This window comes from Centrocercus urophasianus, unplaced genomic scaffold (assembly GCF_019232065.1).
Source record: "Centrocercus urophasianus isolate 14NV4802_14NV808 unplaced genomic scaffold, USGS_Curo_1.0 seq_73, whole genome shotgun sequence".
Classification (NCBI taxonomy): Eukaryota; Metazoa; Chordata; class Aves; order Galliformes; family Phasianidae; genus Centrocercus; species Centrocercus urophasianus.
The window spans coordinates 9,895,099-9,914,590 of record NW_024885344.1 but is presented as its reverse complement, the minus strand read 5'-3'; the positions used below and the strand labels follow the sequence as shown (position 1 = coordinate 9,914,590).

The window sequence follows — 19,492 nt, the reverse complement described above, 5'->3', positions numbered from 1 at the left end:
ACACCCTGGCAAAAAGTTTTGCATTAACTAAAATGTCCCATTTTCCACGGGAAAATTTTGTATCAAACCTTACCTTCTCAACCAGTCAGGACTGTGAGGGAAAAGCCCGTTGGAACAGTCACTTTTTTGCACTAAATGTTCAAAGGCAAGCAGGATGTGGGATGTGCCTCTGTTACCTGCAGCTAGCCAACATTATTCCCTATGCATCCATGCTTACTTGGTGGCATCAAACTTTGGAGACAAAAGGAAAAGCATTTTTTGAATTGTCTCCATGATCATATGGAACGGATACAGTTTATTTATTTATTGCCAATTCTCGGACACTAAGTCTTTTTAAAGATGTGACACCCACTACCATGTATTGTACAAAACAACAGATGTTGTTGGGGAAAAAAAACAAACCTTACAACTCAGTACAGTTACTATGATAACAAAGTAACACTAGTGCGTTTAACTTACTACTAACTAAGAGGCCTTTTCCTGGAATAAGGTCCACAAGTCATACATAATACAAAGAGACAGAGAACAATGAACACTGGCAGTATACATGTAATTTGGGAGCATACCTTATGAGAGTATTAGACTTTCCTTCTAGCTCTAAGATAAATTTATAGACCTGTACTAAAGACACTTAGACATGATTGGTTAAGTCATCAGTATGATTTACCTCCATGAGCACCGCCATCCTCTATTCAGAGCGCAACATAATTACAGAAAATCTAGGAACTCCTATTTTCCTTATCAGAAAGAAAATATGAAGTAGAAACAAATGAAATAGCCTTTGAATGGCTATTTAACATTTGCACACATTTCCTTTCCCTCTCTTCCATTGAAAGTCACATGATAAACAAATTCACTTCATTAGAGTGCTTGAGTCCAAGACTGAGTTAACTTCCAACAGATTCCTGTCTGAAATATTTCCAGGTAATACAGAATCTTTTCATGCTTTTGAATACAGAAAGAGAACAGCTTATAAATGAAAATTCCTATATGACTCCACAGGGATTCCACAGACAGTCCCCTAAAATCTTATATTCTTTAGTGAGGAAGAGCCTATATGCTGTAGCTTTAATTAAAACATTGTAATTATTTCCAAAATTCTGTGGCAGATATATAATTTTCCATTCAGTCTCACCTCAAATCTTCGAAAATGTCACGTAAGAAACTATTTCTATTAAATCTCACAATATATTTTCTTAAGGGGACTACATTCCACTGTAAATAAGAATTCCTCTTTTAATCAGCGCAACCAAACAGATTATTTCTACAAGATGACATTAATTTAATTTAGTGTTATTTCTCAGAAATTGTGAGTTCTCACATGTCTTATCTTCAAGAGCAAGATAAACATGTCTGAAGGTTTCCCTTTAACCTAATACAGCACAATAAAATGAAAAATCTTTCCAGAACAGCCATTAATGCTCATGCTCAACACAAATACAGCCTTTTCCTGAATCAATTGTACATGGCCAAAATACAACGTGCTTCTCAAAAGCATGTTTTAAATTTAGTTAAAACAACTAAAGACTGCAGTCTAGACCAAGCGCACCATGAGCTAATCGTTTTCAGCTTTGCAGAATCATTTTGGCTTTTGTTCCCTCATCTTTATTGCCTTTCGCCAAAATATCTGGCACTAGCATCTCAGCATTTCTTGCCTGCATTAGCAGAGGATGGCTGCTTTGATTTCTCCTTGAAGTGCTTAATAGGGGTAGGCAAGCCTTCAAAAGCAGGGGCTTAGCTTTGGAAACGCATCTGAAAGGTAGATGCTTACAGGGCTTAGCCTTCCTACAAGCAGTAAATCCTCACAGCCTCTTCTAAAGCAACGGGGTGGAGCTGTTTTTCAACAGAGAGCGAAGCAGAAGCAGAGTGCCTGCCTCTGCGTAGGCCCCAGTGGGCTGCAGAGGGCTCAATGCCACATTGACCTCAGCTGTTGGCTACTGTGCAGCCTCCAGCCTCATGGTGAGGCGGGCTGGGGCTGAGGGCTGAGGGCTGGCCTGCTGCCACGAGTAAGGCGCTCCCAGTGCCCTGTATGCCCTGCAGAGCCTTCAGGCCTCTGCTTCTCTACAGGCCATATAGCATGACTCACTCTGACCACGCTGCTTCAGCTGCCAAGCCCTGGCAGGAGCAGCAGCAATAGCACTGCATTAAAACTGTGGGACTTTAAGTAAACGGAGAAGGTGTGACTTGGATTCCAGATCCCAAAGGAATCAAGATGGAGGAGCAGAAAGATAAACTGACTGCATGGAGTCAGTGGGACTTTCATAGCTGACTTTGCTGTGTCAGTACTTGGTTCCAATTGAAAACTGAAGCTCCTTCAGCTAGATTATCAGAAGCCAGATTAACTACTTACAGGATCTGATGTATTACTGAGGGAATGCTGAACAGGTAATTGGGAATTTGGCTCCTCAGTCTTGGAGAACTTTCCACTTCAGGTAACTTTAAATAATAGGATGGCAACAGAAACAGAAAGTACACCAGCACCACCACTACCATGTTATGTAGCTGCCTTGAAGAAAGTAAAGTGGAGAGCATGACATGCTCCCAGAAAAGACAAGCACCAGTAAGTCCCATCCTCAAGAGGCTGCAAGCAATGAGGACTTCTACTCAGGAGTATTCATGTTTATAGAAATTACAAATTAACCCATTACCCATCAGGTTCTTTTTTTTTTCTTTTTATTCCTCTTCCCAATTACACCACTTAACAGTGTACATAATTACACTAATTTGAATGAATGCATTAGCACAAAGAACCAAAAGCGTCCCCTGTGCAAAGGCAGAAATTCCACTGAGCCTCTGCTTTGCTATGGCTTAGGGAAAGCCACCATACACTGAATTCCTGAAAAGTGCAATCACACTTATTTTTCTGTTAGTTGTCTTAACTGTAGATTATTAGATAGACAAATGCCATGATGACTATAGCAGTAGTACTGACAATCAGGGTTGCAGCATCAACTGTTAACAAACTGAAGAGTTGGTGAAAAAAATGGCATCAAGTTGCAATTGTCCCAATTGGGAAAGAGTAATGGTGCACTCTGTGACCGACTCATTACAGTATGCACCTCAAATGAGCTGCCAGGGTAGCTGTGTAGATACTGCTAGGTTGCCTACTGCTTTCAGCTTGAGTTGCTCTACAAGTCAGAAATAAGCCATATAGCAACACTTGGGTTGATTTGTTGGTTGTTACAAACTTGTAAAAAAAGCTTCAGACATCCAGTTACAACACAGCAGCCCAGCTAGGAGCTAGTAGAGCAGCAGTAAAAGATGAGGAAAAGGCAGAAATTGTTCCCCTAGGATAGGTCTGATCCTATGAGGCAAAGAGCAACTACAGTTCTGCTGCAAAGTCAATAGAGCAGGAAACTCCTGAATGGAAAACTCCAGAGAGTTCTCTGCCTCTCCTGTATCTTCATGTGAAGGGCAACACATGGTAGGAGTGAGTGCTCGCATTCAAGTATATAGACAAATGGCACATGGTTCAGAATGTCTGGATGCACAAAGTTGTTCCCAATTTTAAAACATGTTGTTTGCAGTGTTCTGAGCAACACTGGTGGATAGGTATTATGGATAATTACATCTGCATTTTAAAACCTACAATGGAAAACCTGCTGTGATTTGAGTCTTTCACTGATCCAGTTATTTATTTTGATGCCTCTCTTGAAAACTGCATCCACTGGAATTGTATCCTGCCCACATTTTCTGGAATATTTCACACTTTCAGCTCTCCTGAAAACACGCTTTCACCCCTTCAGGATAAGAAAACAACAACAAGTAGAATTCAATTTGAAGTTTAAGGACAATAAATTGATTTCCTATCAAAATTTTCAGGTTTAAGCAGTGCTACTTTTAAAAAGCTCTGATTTAAACGAAAAAAAAGCACTTGTAATCCTCAAATGAAAACTAAGTATAAGAGATATTTTCTCCAAATACTTCTGTTTTGCTAAGACTAATTAAAAAAAAAAAAAAAAAAAAAAAAAAACATTCAACCAGGTTGACTTGTTTTGTATCTCTCTTCCCTGAGGCACAGCTCAGACAGAAGAGGAATTGTTCAAAACAGCCATCCGCCTCCAGAAAGGAAGGCCCAGCTGTATAATTAGCCACTAAGTAGAAAGCCTGTTCCTTGTGCCTTTGCATTTACATCTTTTACATAAATCCTTGGGTCCTCACTCAACTTTTACTGACAACAAAATGCTTGACTTTTTGCCCAGGTAACTGCTGAACCACACTGAATTAGGACTTGAGGCTGTGACACATACAGGCAATGCGTACACCTGTAAAACCTGTAACAACTAATAATAGGCTATTACTTGAAACGGAGATAGAAAAGCACCTTCTTGTATAACCTCGAAAACACAGGTCAGCAAGTCCTCACCATGTGATTCAGTACTTCTGTCTAAATAAAGCTGAATTACCACCTCTGACTGGTTAACTGAATTTCAGAGAAGAAACGGCAAAGCAAAGGAAAAGCGCTTTTCAACAGAAGCAAACTGCTACAGGCTGTTCTAAATAAAGAACACGCGCCTTGCAAGAGCCATCACTATTAAACTGCTGTGCTCCTGGGGAAGGGAAAAAACATCATCATTTTGGTTCTGCCACAGTCAGGAATGCACAAAGAAGCCCTCCTCACCACTCGTGTTGTTTGAACCCAGAGGATGAAAAGAGAGTTCATTTCTTAGTAATTGAGCCAAGAAATCAGTTCTCAAGATTGCTTTGCTGGAAAATGTCTCCTTCAGCAGCCTTCACAATGCCGGTCCTCCTCTCCCATTAGCTGCTGGAGCTTTCATTCCCTTTCCTGTCAGCTGCCTGGGCTAAAAGCAAGCACCACACATAGCAAAGTAGGACGTAAGAGAACCACGGACTGACACAGGCTAACTCTGGAGAAACCATGTAATCCTCCTGCCTCCATTTTCCTGCCTGAAAAAAATAAAAAAGGTCAACTATCAATTCCCTTCACTGTAGGTCATACATCTGCAAAGCCCGCAGGGAGATGAAAAGCATTATACAAACTATATGCACACATGTTAACGCTGATTAATTTTGTCTGTGCAAACATCTCCTTTTTTCTTCTTCATTGCCCCTCCTCTCATTATATCAGCAGTCTCATCTGGAGGAGGACAAGGAACTGCTGACAGCTGAAGAATTTTCCGCAGTTGTTCTTTTGAGATTCAGAAATGCAACCACTCGACACAGCCTTGTGTTCAGCTGACTGTTTCCTTAATAGCTTTGCGCTTTCATGTGTTGCCTCATTTTCTCTTACATGAATTTAAAGCAATCTGATTTTCAAGTTAATTTGAAATGATGCAAGATCCATTAGTTGAAGGTATCATTTGCAAAATAACTCAGGAACAACTTTCACTCACTGTACTTTCAGCTATGCTCCCATCAGACAAAAGCAAGGCTAGTGATGTGAATAAAATCAGTAGGACTTGGCCCAAGAAGCAATTCAGATTACAGTACAGCATGGAGAGATGGACCGACTGCATAGGAGGCTTATATAAATGAAATAAAAGTAGCAGCTCAAGTTTTACACCAATGAGTAGTCCTTTTGTGATATTACTTACACAAAAGATTAACAAACATGTGTAATGCTTTGCAAAAAAAAAAAAAAAAAGTCCTAGAAGTCTGTTTTCCTAAGATTTTTTAAACCACATTTTGTGAGGACTGTGCTTTGTTGACAGCTCCACAAGAGTGGCTCCCATTAGAGATAACAGGAACTGATCCACTTCACCAGCAAATAGTATTAGTCCTGACTTGTACCACTGAGGAATAATAATTTATGCTTATGGCTGGAAAACACATTCCTGAGCAGCCTTCTCCAAGTGCCTTCACTTGAGCTGGAAGGTCAACCACATGGCCTCCATAGGCTGGTGCACTTTGGATAAATATCCCCTGAATGCCACTGCAGGCTCCAGCCTGGATACTATAGATATGTAAGAAGTAACATCTGAAATCTGTCACTGATTAAAAGAAATAGATCAGAACTTCAGAACTCAGACCACTGAAGCAACATTTATTAAGAGGCTGGAAAGTGAGGGAAATTTTGAGGCAGAAGCTGACAGATCCTCTTCTACAACTGCAAATCCTCCACTCATAGATGTGTTTGTAATCAATATTATACAGATATGTCATGAAAATATTCAGCAACTCAAGTTAGCAGCCTAACACTGTCACCTTTGTTTTCACTGAGCACCTTTGTAGCACAAAAGCTGAGCAGTACACAAGAACGACAAGTTAACTCTTCAGATACTGTCCTTAGAGTAAAGCCATTGACTATTTCAGTTGAGAATGCTGTCAGGAGAAAGTGTCTGTGGGAACAATCCTCAAGAAATAATACCTCATCACTGTATTCAGCTATTTCACACACATCAAAATCTGTGTTGAAAAGTCAAAAGGAATTTGGCTAGCTTTGCTCCTGCCAAGTGATCTGCTCTCAACGGAAGACAAAATCCCTCATACAATCACACCAACTCAACGGCAGAAAGCATACTATCAATATAAACATCTGAAGAATTGTAAAAGGTTAGAAGTAATCTTGCCTGTTTTTAGAAAATGGGATGGCAGTCTCATTAGAAAGGAATTCAATTGCAATAGTTACCTCGGCATGTAAAGGACTCGCTCTGCCACCACAAATCCCACCCTGAAGAAGAGGTTGCTGGCTGGGATGAAGGGGAAAACCAGGAACAACAAGCCAACCAAAACTTCTTTGTGTTCCAGTTTCTGCAATAACACAAAATTAAACAAATATCAACTAAAAAAGTCCAATTTCATTCAACGCTACTTAGCCTTATCTTCTGAGATTCTTATTAGTAAAATAAGCAACTCAAATTCATGTTTATATGTTTCGCATTTAAAGAAATCATTGCAATATACTATTTTTCCATATTTATATAAAGTCTGTGCATCTGGTATGCCCAAAAAGAGCACAATGTGCACAGTACACAGGATGTATTACTCTTGTAAAGTAAATTCTTTCTATGCAGCTCTCTTGAGATACCACAAATTGCACCTAAGATGCACTCCATTCTAGTAATAGGTTAAGTTCACAATGGTGTGAATGTATAAATTAACATGTCCATCACAGTACATTTGTATGTAAATACACAAGTGCACAGACTGCCTGTGTGCAATCCTAAGTGTCTGTAACCGAGGAGAAGCTGTTCAATCAGCTACATTTTGTGTGAATAAATTCGCCCCAAATGGCATATTAATGTAGCCATTTTATCTCTTTCAAGACAATGCCTAAACTTGAAATGATACTGTCTCTCACAAGGTCTCTATACTCACACAGAGATGGAAATTTGAGATGTACTTATACTATATATATATACTATATCTTTCACTTGAGCTGAGTTAACATCCTTCACTGAGTTCATTTTAATGTTCCTCTTTGAGGAGAAATCCAATTGCCACATGCAGTTTGAAACAACTGTGATTCACAGGGCTGACACAAAAATCTCAGGGTGCTGAAACCAACAGCATTCCCACTACCAAGAGAACAAAGCCTCTTTTGGCAAGTTTAGCTCTACCATTAGCTGCACCCCAAGCTATCAACTCATTTCACACTTTCTGCTGGTGATGTCAAGGGATAAAATCAAGCTAAAAGAAGTGCAGTATTAGGTCTGTAAAACCACCCAGCCAAAAATTCGTGCTTTCCTACCCTGCCATACCACTGTGTCATCAGCTGCAGCAGCGCTGATCTGCATCCATTCAAAAAAGTCAGACTTTGTCACATTTGGAAACAGATGCAAGCAGAATAGCTTAATGGTTGCAGTGCTATCTAATTGTTTTGGGCAATTTCTCAACTTCGCAGAGCAAATTGAATTCCAAAGTTTTAGCTGTGGGAACCTAAATCCAGATATGTTGAATGAGATTTTCTAGTAGAGGAGGCGAGCCCAGTCCGCGATGTGGGGCCACACAGTACAATCTCTTGCTGCTGCACAACCACAGACTGTGATGCTAGTTACTGCAGACTTAATCGATGGCTGAAATTCAGAAACCTCAGTATTAAAATGCTATCCTGTGGAAAAGACTATGAACATTCTCTACAGGTACAAAACATTATGTTTTATGTTAGAAGGCTAACCTGGCACACAGACACATAGTAACCTATGACAGCTACAGGATTGAACCATGATGTGTACTAAGTATGTTTATGAGGACAGGATCTATCTTTTCTACCTTTGGACACCTAAAGGTTAGCCATTCAGGCTAGACTTAATATCTAATCTACCCCATTAGTCGGTGGGAGGCAAAAAGCTCACATGGCAAATGACTAAGCATCCTAAAGTACTACAATGGTGTGACATAATACTCTGTAGGGTGTTCTTTTATCCAGGTGCTGAGGAATTGGTTTTAGGTGGGTCAGATTACATCTACTCAGTGTGCAACACTATCCAGGCTGCCCAAATGTGGACCAGAGTGATATCTCAGCTTTCACACAAGCACAAATGACAAGCAGCACTCTCGTATCTTCTTAGACACACCAACACTGTGTTACTTCTCACAGCCACTAAACAATATTTTTTTTCACACAGATTCTACTTACCAGTTTGTATCACCAACATGTTTGGTTTATGCCCTTTGAGGAACACATACCACCACATAAGCATTAATAGTAACTGAGACCATTTAGAAGGAGAAAAGAAAAAATGCTTAGATGGGCTTTCATCTAGATAAATCTGCCCAGATATGTTACGGATGCCCCCTCCCTGGAAGCATTCAAGGCCAGGCTGGACAGTGATTTGAGCAACCTGGTCAGAAGGAAGGTGTCCCTGACTGTATCACGGGGGTTGAAACTGGATGACCTTAAAGGTCCCTTCCAACCCAAATCATTCTATGATTCTATGATAAAAATTAATCCTGAATGTCACAGAGAGAAAACAAAGTTGAAAAAATGTTTTAGGAAAAATAAAAACACCTTTTGAATACAAGTTTTCAACCAGCACCAGTTTCTATAAAGGTTTCCACAGTTCTACACACTGAGCATTTGCTACAAAAACGAAGGGGACCAACAGACTCTCCCACTCAGTACTGGTATCCTACTGAGCAGAGCGTTTGGAAATCCTCAAGTTAAAAAAAGACCTGATGTTGCTTTATAAGAGAGTCTTTTATACCCTGACTGAATGGCAGGTTCAAAAAGGGCACTGACTTCCTCTGGGTCAGAAGAAACAGAAGACAGGGAGAAGAGCATAATTCAAGTCTTCAGACTTCTTCATTAATACCTGACTTAAACAGCAGCACAATTACCTGTGTCTATTGTCTACTTTTTCAGTATGTTTACAAACACAGATAGTACAGCCTTCCTGAAGTCACAGCAGAACCTGAAATATCTTATTATTACCAAAGCTGAAGCAGATACCATTCTATTAAGCTGATGAGTAGAGATGCCCAGCAATGGTCATTTAGGCTTTTAATTACAACAGAAAATTGGATAGAAAAAATAAGGGATTAAAAATTATTCTTCAACTCTACATGCAAATTATCAGTCCTTCCTCAAAACAAGCTCGGGACATGTACTCCCATTTCTCTCCTGCCTCTTACCACCACCTTCCTTTCCCATCTTGTCTGGCCTAATTATGGGGCCATTTGCTGCCATCACTACACTCTGTGAGTCTGACAACAAAGATCCACAGGCACGAGAAGGAATATTGGGCTAATGCATAGAATATTCCCTAATACACTCCTGCTTCAAAATGAACCCGCTATCAAATAGTTCCTCAGTTGTTGTTTGTTGAATCAGTAATTGGGAGAGCAACCTCTAGTTAACCTCTCTAGGAAGGACACACTGTTATCCAAAGCTGCAGTGCTGCAGATAAGCAAAGGAAACCTAATGTTGGAAAAAGACAAATAAAACCTGCACATCCAATGGGAGAAAGGAGAAAGTGTTAGCTAGACCAAAGGAGAAAATGTTACTGTGTGTCTTTTCTCCCTGCACAAGTCGCAGCTCTTAGACTAATGCTATTGAGGGCTGCCAGCTCAATCCCCATGGCAGGGCTAAGAGACAGGAGCCCAGTGCTACAAGCCAGCTTCATGGAAAGGCAGAGTCCTCTGTAGTAGCACTGATTTCTGAAACAAGACATATCTGGTACCCAGCAGTGCCCTTGTTAAAGCATTTGGTTCAGGCAGAGGGTTTGTTAAGAAATGATCCTCGAAGGCCTTTAAGTTTAAGCATGTGGGACTCAGTGTTGCTTGGCTGCGTTTCAACTTTCCCATCATAGGAATGTGAAGTCAATATTTTTACATCCTTTTAAGGAGCTGCTCTAACTGTGTGTCAAAATGGTACCCCAGCAAAAATAACAAAGAGGTCACTACATATTTGAGGCAGTAAACAACATAAGTTGCCTCTGTTATTCTAAAACGAATGCACAAAACAAAATAAATGAAATCCAGTGGTTCTGTAACTTCCATTCCTGTTACATCTCTTACCATTCCTACCCCACATATCATCCTAGGTGCGCCATGCTGAAGGCCCCAGCCAGGCTTTTGCTGCTTCTTTGCCATGCGTGGTCATGCCGATGAGCCAGTGGGTCAAACTGCTGAGCTCATCCCATACAGCTCAGTTTGGAGTTCTCTCCTCTACCTGGCCATTGACTTTTCCTTAACATGTAAGCACACCTGCCGTGTCTCGCCAGGGAGGACTGGCCATACAGAGAACCTGGGCAGAAACAGAAGGTGGGGTTGCAGGTCATCTGAAACTCATCTGTGGCCATTAATTTGGAATTTATACTGGATAAATAGTTACCTTAATGACAGCCAGATCTTATTCCCCACTACCCTAAACAGCTTGTACTGGTGTAGAAACTTACTGCCTACTGATGGATCAGGACATTAAGCCTAAACCAGCCCTTGCTCAAACTCAAGAACTGCCAGTTCTCCCCTTCCAGCCTTGTGAAGATTAGATGTATGGCATGTGTTCCTGCACACCTACTCACCTAGGCAGCACTGGGAAATAGAAGAAAAGGACAGAAATGTGACCATGACATGTTGAAAGGATCTTGTGTAACACAAATGATAGCATTAGAGAGCTGAAGCTAATGGCAAGAAGTCTCATAGGGTACTGTTTCCTCCTTTATTCTTTTCCCTATCAAAATTTACTCAGCAGATTCCCCTTTTACACCCCCTTCTCTAAGAGAGGCTGAAGATTTATATACAAGGAGACATGCAAGGCTGGGTGGCACAGGAATGGCAGAGACTGGTACTGTTAAGGCATTAGGAAGAGACAGCAGGAGGACCTTCAACTGATCACAAGCCACAAGGCAATACCCTCCACATTTTGTTAAGATAACAAAAACAACTCGTAGTGCTACATCTTTTTTACAATGCTTTGTCATGGAAAAAAAATAAAGAAAAAGAAAAGAAAGGAAAAGAAATATCAGAACCTTTTATTTGGTTGCTGACTTACTGTATGAACACTCAGGTCATCTAAGCCACTTATGAGACAGCCGAGCAAAACATGGGATAGCCAGCATCTTACAAGTGCCCAGAGCAATAGTAAAAGCTCTTAAAGAGGCAATTTTGTATTTCTTTTTTTCTTTAAAATGAGACATCTAGGACTAAAATTAGAGAACGCTTCATTCATTTCACAGAGAGACATCTCCTTTCTTCTTAAAAACCTTACTTTCTCTTGGAAATATTAAGCTTTTCTTCCTACCTATCACAGAGTTCCCTGGAAGGAAAAAAAATACCCTTGAATTAACCTTAAATTATTCCTTTTGTTAAAGACAAAGCAGCTTTACAACAGAATAGCATTCCTTACAGCAGTTAGGTTGGTGAGGTTTCATATCTGTAATTATGATTAGGCATTGCTTATATTGTAACCACAATCAATAAAGAAGAATTTTTAAACCTGTTACTTTTCATACACGTATTGAAGAACTGAACACGGCATGCCATTTCCCAAAGGGAAGAGAAAATACTATTACACTGTCTCAGACAGAACAGCAAAGAATCACTCCCAGGTCAAAAGACATCAACACAGCAATAAATCTGAAAAATTGTTTCCTTTGCAATTGGGAGGAAAAAGGAGGAAAGAATCAAGTTTACAACTGAAAGAGAGGTTCCACAGTATTACATGTAAGACATGCCTGAGCTACAAATAAACATCTGCTGACTACTGCTAGATCACAAGCTTTTTGCAAGCCACTGCCCATGAAGTACAAGTATAGGATTTACACAGATTACTTTGATATATCTGTCTAATTCAGGAGTTGCATAAAGCCACCTGTAAATTTTCTATCTTTCCCAATAGTAAAGTGCTGCCTGAGGTGACAGATCCATTAAATCTGACGTCACGATGGTGAGACACGTGTTCACATCTCCAGCACCTCCAAGAGCTGAGGCACCATGGAGCAGAGCTACAAGGACAACCTCCCTCGTGTCTCAGGGAAGGTAGCAGCTGGGCAAACAACTTCACAGAATCACAGAATTGCAGGGGTTGGAAGGGACCTGCAGAGATCATCGAGTCCAACCCCCCTGCCAAAGCAGGTTCCCTACAGCAGGTCGCACAGGTAGGCATCCAGGCAGGTCTTGAACATCTCCAGAGAAGGAGACTCCACCACCTCCCTGGGCAGCCTGTTCCAGTGCTCCGTCACCTCACCGTAAAGAAGTTCTTGCGCACATTTGTGCAGAACTTCCTGTGCTGCAGCTTATGTCCGTTTCCCCTTGTCCTGTCTCCACTCACCACTGAAAAGAGTCCGGCCTCACCATTCTGCCCCCCACACCTTAGATATTTATAGACCTGGATCAGTTCTGTTACACCTTGAAGTATTTCTGAAGGCGTTTATAAATGCTTGCCTGTTCGGTGACAGACAAATGGGTTTAATGGGTCCTTCTCTATGTTTACTTTGAGAATCAGACAAGTACTTCTCCACCATTAAGATCTAACTGCACCATGGAGTAAGCACTTCCCATCAAAAGCATAAATCACCTTCTTCGAGTGAGCTCTGGATGGTCCACTGCAGATATGTTGTGTTTGGAACACTGGACTGTAAGTGCAAAGAAGCTAGCATACAGGAAAATTGGTAGTTGCGTGGCTGTGTAAAATAGTAATAAATGCTATTACGTATTTTCAAAGGCTGGTAAGGTAAGCATTCCAACAAACAAGACAAAGATTCAAAGAAACTCCAAGACTCTGTAAATCACAGATTATAATTCTTTAGATTACTCCTAAATTAGTGGGAAGTGCTTAGTGTAGACCATGTACAAACTCAATCCATTTGTTCCTTTTGGATCAGCTGCTCATGAAGCCACAAGCCGCTCCGCAATGTGATGCCTCATCAGCCTGCATCCAGCCACCAGCAGCATCTCACATGGCATGTGGTCAAGATTTGCAGACTTCTAGTCTTGCACTTTCCATGTAAATGGTATTAAAGATAAAAGGACTGTGTTAGAAGCATATCAAATTCACAGCATATTCATGAGTAATGGTAAAAAGCAAATCTAATAAGCTAATTGTGTGGTGAAGCACAGGATCAGGTTGCCCAGAAATGTGGTGGATAGCCCTTCCTTGGAGATACTCAAGATCAGGCTGGATGGGGCTCAGAGCAACCTGATCTAGGTGTAGGTGTTCCTATTCATTGCTGAGGAGTTAGACTTGATGGACTTGAGGGGTCCCTTCCAACTCAAACATGATTGTATGATTCTAATCAGGATTGAACCCTAGGGATTTACTCCTTCACAGGAAGAAATCTCTGTTGATGGAAAGCCAGTAGAACCAAGCATCAGGTGCTCCCTAGTCCCACATCACTGTTGCAGACACAGAGAGATGATGGATGGCAGAGCTGAACTGGGTCCCCTGTGCCATCAGCACGGTCTCCTTTAGGACAACAGCAAAAATCAGGATGGGATGCATAGTCTATCTTCTGTGGCCAAACAGGAGAGCACTAGAGAGCTACAACTGCTTTTTGCAAAATGTTAGGTATCTGAAAATACACAGGATGGTCTGAAAAATGCAAACATTTGGTAAGGCAAATGCCCAGCTTCAAAGTTAGCCCTGGCACTGAGCTTAATTTTCTTGCTCCTACAAAAAGGGACTGTAATTTCTGTAATCATTGCAATTTATCAGGAGTTGTATTCTTTCATCTCATCAGAAAAAAACACAACCAAACAGAAAAAAACCAACAAGCATCTTCAGTAGTGCCAGCTGCTTGAATGCCAGGCTTAGCAAATCACTGTCTTCCTAAAATAGCTTGGTTTTTCTTTAGTGATCATCTAGCTCTGGTAAAATCATATGCAGTTAGTGCTGACTAGAATCAAGCAAATTCTATACTTCACAGGTAGTCCAAAGCCACGGAGACCTCCACTGTCATTTTGACCACTTCTGCTGACTGCCTATTCACCACCTGACATGCTGGCTCCATTTCTGTCATTCGGTGGCAGACGGTGGCAGAACCAAAATGTACTGTGCAGTTCAGCAGCCACAGTACCTATGCAGGAGCTGGTGCACAAGCGAACAGAAACCAGTCAGAAACATATCCAAAGCCTCTGGAAGCATCACTGGCTCCCTAATCATGGATTAGCTGAGGAGAAATCCTTGTCAGATAACTCAGATTATCCTGATGAGACTGGTGACTTTCAGTTTTCAGGAAGAAGCAAGTCCTGGTCTTTATCAGTACGTAAAACAAAGCCTCTTTGTCGAGAATGCTGAAAGTACCTAAAAATTCCATTTACATCAGAGGAAACTGCGGATACTCAGCAGCTCTGGAGATCAGGCTCTCAGCTATGTAATAAAAGCAGAAAGTAGTCCTTTCCTCATCCCATAACCCACAGTAGGGCACAGAATTGTCTTCTATAGATATTTTGATATTATAGTAAAATTTTGATATAAACTATTTCCTTTTTCCCCATTCACCTCAGCTATCCATCCATTCGGATGTCTGTTTACAGTCTTTCTTACCCAGACTGCTAAAATTCCTTGAAGAAATAAGCTCATTTTCCCAGTCCCTAATCTGTGCAGCCCCTAATTCCATTTCATGAATTGATTTGAGCAGGATACAGGAGCACACATCTTTAAAACAGAAGTGGAACATTCCAAAAGGAAATAGGAAAGTCAACAAAGTGCTCAAAGAACCAGAAAAATGCTTTTGACCTTGTGGTTGTTTTTTCCTCTCCCTTTTATTCAGTGACTGCAATCTGCTTCTCTACATGGAAAAAAGAAAAAGGTAAAATTCAAACATGCACACATGGCTTGTGATATGTACAAGCATAATCACTGCAAAATAAAATGCTTGTGGTGGGCTTGCCCTTGAGAGGTGACACTGAACAACAAGATCGAAACAAAATGACACAATAGTTTGGCTCCATAATGTTTAACCAGATCAACTACGAGCAATGAGTGTTATTATCAGCCCCACCTATGTATTTCTTGGTACTCATTCCATTCTCTCTTTCCTTCTCAACCCTGCTATTGTGCCACTCCAGAACCTTTCAGCTCTGGGCGGGCCTTGAAATGCTAACTGAAACCAGAAGAAGAAAATGGTAGCAAACAAAAAGACCATTTCTGAAAATACAGTAATTCATGCTAATAAGCTGAACATGGCAGAACTAATCACCCCTACACACAGTATCCACCTAGCGTGACAAAGCCCTGCAGGAGTTAAAAGCCCATTTGGTGAGATCCTGAGCATCTTCATTTCATGGTGAGCAAAATGAGAGCTGCCTCAGCTAGGGCTGTACTTAATCAGAGTGCCCCACTCCAAACCTTTCATCCCAAACATTTACCAAGAAGAAAAATCTGATAGAAAAGCTATTTTGGCAGTTCCTGCATTTGCTTTTTTAATTCAGGACAGCAATAACATACTAACAGATGAAGGTTTCTTTTGCTCAGTTTGTTGGGGAGCACCCTGGAAGGCTTCTGTGCGCCTGCAGCCCCGCAGCTGATCCTCTCACAGCATCCTGCAGAGCAGAGGCAGCGCACGAGGCATGCTGAGAGCCAGCACAGGGCTCCCCGTTTCCTGCAGCTCTCGCCAAGCACAGTCTTTCTGGCTTATTACTCTCTCCCTGAAGCAAACATTAACAAGAGAAGCAGCACAGAAAAAAACCGCGCTGCTAAGGATTAAGAACATCAGTCCTGACCTTCTCTGTGTGGAAGGAATTCAAGTGGGCCCTCAGGAAAATGAAAGCAGGATTTATTTTAAATGGACCTTTTATGAAAATGACTGTGGTTTCCAACTCGTCAGATAGACTCAGTCAATAAATAGCCTTATTCACCTTGCAGTGTCTTTGAAGCAGGTATTGTTCTGGGAGTGTTGTGGAATACGAATTTTGCAAGGCGTACTTTCCAACCGTGCTGTTACTGCTGCAGAATATTACAAAAGGCGATTGTTCCCCAGAAAGGTCCATAAGCTGTGATTTATTAATGAAATGCCAAATCTGGGAAACCAGGCAAAGGTCTTGGGAGTGCAGGGTAAAGTAAATAGCACAAGAGAATACACATAATGAGTGCTTGCAAAAGCAACAGAAACATGCACACGAGGAGAAGACACAAATGCATTTCCCTTCCTGATGCTATCGAATGTTGACAGCTAGGAAATATAGTCTGTGAGAGGCTCAAGAATATGCTCGGAAGATATTCATACATATAAAGCTCTGGATAAATGATAACAGGTTGTCAATTATGGCAAGAATTAAAGTCATAATAATTTGGTATAAAATGCCTTGCCTTGGCTAAGGAGCACTACGCAGAGAAATGTAGAGGCAGCATTACCTTAAAACTAAAATTATCTCTGAGTAAAAAAATAATGAACTGTAGCATATAAAAGAACAGAATAATAATATACATCACAGTTGCGTGTAAGGAATATAAACCAAAAATCAGCACAACTTCCTGTGCCATACATAGCAATGTCATTACACAGCAGCAAAGCACATTCTTCAGAACAATATGTTCCTACAGGATATAGAGATTACTTTTTATTACTGATGTGAAACACAAGAAGCACTCCCTCCTAAGATATGAACAAACTGTTGCACATGACTGTTCTGCTGAACAAGGGGAAGGAGTGGTTGGCCACCATTACGTACCTAGTAGCACTGGTCTAATGCAAGATGAGGGCCAAACTGTACAAGGCAAATAAATTGCCCCAGACTGGTTGGGTACATTAGTCACTACTTTGAGTTAGTTTTTCAGATCACCTTGGTCAAAATTAGCCCATTAGACACACCCAAGTGTTCCCTTTTTCAGCCCTCCCCATGGCTGCCCCTGGTTGAGTGCTGGTACCATATAGAATGTACAATCCAATCCACTGTGTGCTCTGCACATACACTCAAAGCCACAACAGCACAAACTGCATTTTAATCACACTGCTAATTAAGCAGCAACCTCAAAATGCCGTGCACAGCGGCATTTCAAACATCTGAAGGGTTTTCCTTTCACGCTCATTGACTTATTATGACATGTCAAAGAAATAATTGTCATCCCGACGATATGCCAAAAATTGTCCTCTCTAGTTCACTAGGTGCTCACCATTTCTTCCAGTATAGAAAGGCAGTGCTATGGGCCCCTGGTTATGTTAGTGGCCATTTGATGCATTCCACGGATTATTCCTTTGGCTTTGCAACCAGCTTGCTTGGCAACCAGAACGAGACAGTGGTTCAGCCATTCCAGTGACCTTAGCTAGAAAACATACTAATTAGACACAAAGCTGGAAACACACCAACTCAGCTCCTTCAGGCTGGGGCTGGCTTTGAAAATGAACAATAATCAAAATTCATCGTCTTTTTTTCCCCAACTATTTCTCTGGGATGTGGGCATTTGCTGTAATGCCCCATGCTTTGTCACACTGGAGATGACATCAATGTCCTTTACTCACACAGGAGACTGCTGCAGTATGTCCAGGAGCAAGCCGTTCCTTTAGTGCATCAGACTTCCTGAAGATTGTCATCTGTGACAGGGACAATTACAGTAAGACATGAGCACAGCTGCACACCTAAGCACTGAAAAGCAGCATATCTTTCTTGGGGAACTGCTCATAGGAGAGCTCTTTCCATACTCTTTGGCCAACACACAAGAGATTAGCACTACAGACATGAAACAACCCAGTGAATGAAAGTTGTATATAAGGAATTCATAAAGAAATTTCTAAAGTGGCTTCCTCATTGTGTAAGAAGGAAATCAACAGTAAAACACAAATACAAGGGGAGAGGTTTCTCTCTCCAAGCTGACAAACTCGATGTCTGCCTTCCATTTCTGCTTTTCCAACATAAGAACTCTATCCAATCTAGAAACAGACATATACAAAGCCAAGCACTTATGGGTGGAAATCTTGCACTATTTATTTCCCTTTATGAGGTAAAACAACATTCACACAGTGAAATGGAACAAGACAGCTCCATGCCTTAGATGTCCTTTATCAGCATCCCACATACATGCCAACAGGGTTATTACCCTAGTCACAAAAGTCAACAACAAATTAGCCCTGTTTAAAATTCAGTGGCAACAAAAGGCAGAAATCCAATACATGCATTCTCTAATTACATTCCACGTAATATATTCTGACAGTCTCCTATGAGCTTGTTTTGTGGATACACACACCACCACTCGCCACTGGAAATTAATTCAGTGTTCACTCCACAGATGTCTTCAGTTCCAATAAAACCACTTCTACCATTTCCATCCTCCATGCCACAGAAAGAGTTCGTGCCAATGAGAAAAGAATATGAGGTTTTGTCCTCTCTTGCCTATTCACACCTACACACGCAAAGAAAAGATGCACAAACTATTTCCTGGCTCACTCTAAAACCATTCCTGTGAAAACTTCAAGCTGTTACTTCCAGGTTGGATTTTACAATGAAAAAGGAAAGAAAATGGCTCTTAAGACAGTTCAATGAGTCTGCCCTAGGAAGAAAGAAGGACTTCTTAAACTTTATGAAATGTGAAAAACCAACTGACACATCTCATGCTACCCACAAACTGCAACAGTGCAATGTAGTTTGAAGGGGGCTTGATAGAAGGACAGTCTTCTCGGGTAAGCAATGCTGTAATAAAAGCCACTCTGTTACAGCTGGAAAGAAGTTTTCTTAAGAGCCTAAATATCACGCATTGTACCCGCAGTTCATGCATCCTAAACTTCACGGCAGAAGACATTCCTGAGTGTTCCAAGCAATTTATTTCTAGGAAATGTCTCTCATCCTGCTCAGTATTTCACAGTCATTTTCACACCACCTAACCCCCTAGCTGGGTCGTTACGAGTGTAACTAAAGCTAAAGTGGAAATTCAGAATTTTAGAATCTTCCTAAAAGCAGAATGCTTCAGATGCTTCTAGGGGTGGGCATAGCATGTCCCAGTTGACATCCAGAAACCATTAATGGCTCCATGTTCACAGCAGTTTTGCTGGGAAACTGGTGAGCTGAGGCTGAAGAACTTTGTCAAGAATACGTGATTATTCTACTTGCATTAGATACAAAAGTAGACTGTTTCAGATCCAATTCATTCCACGTCTGCAGTTTTCAACAGCAAGCAGAAGAGAACCCACATCATGAATTTCAAGGTGTTCAATAAGTA

At 41.1% G+C, this 19,492-nt stretch overlaps 1 protein-coding gene across 1 annotated transcript in view; it reads right to left on the bottom strand.

Moving 5' to 3' along the window:
* TMTC1 (transmembrane O-mannosyltransferase targeting cadherins 1) overlaps positions 1 to 19,492 on the bottom strand; it is a 152,084-nt gene that overhangs the window by 57,907 nt on the left and 74,685 nt on the right. Inside the window, exon 9 of the mRNA XM_042838013.1 lies at positions 6,590 to 6,711. Coding sequence (XP_042693947.1) covers positions 6,590 to 6,711 — 122 coding nt within the window. The remainder of the gene's footprint in view (positions 1 to 6,589; positions 6,712 to 19,492) is intronic.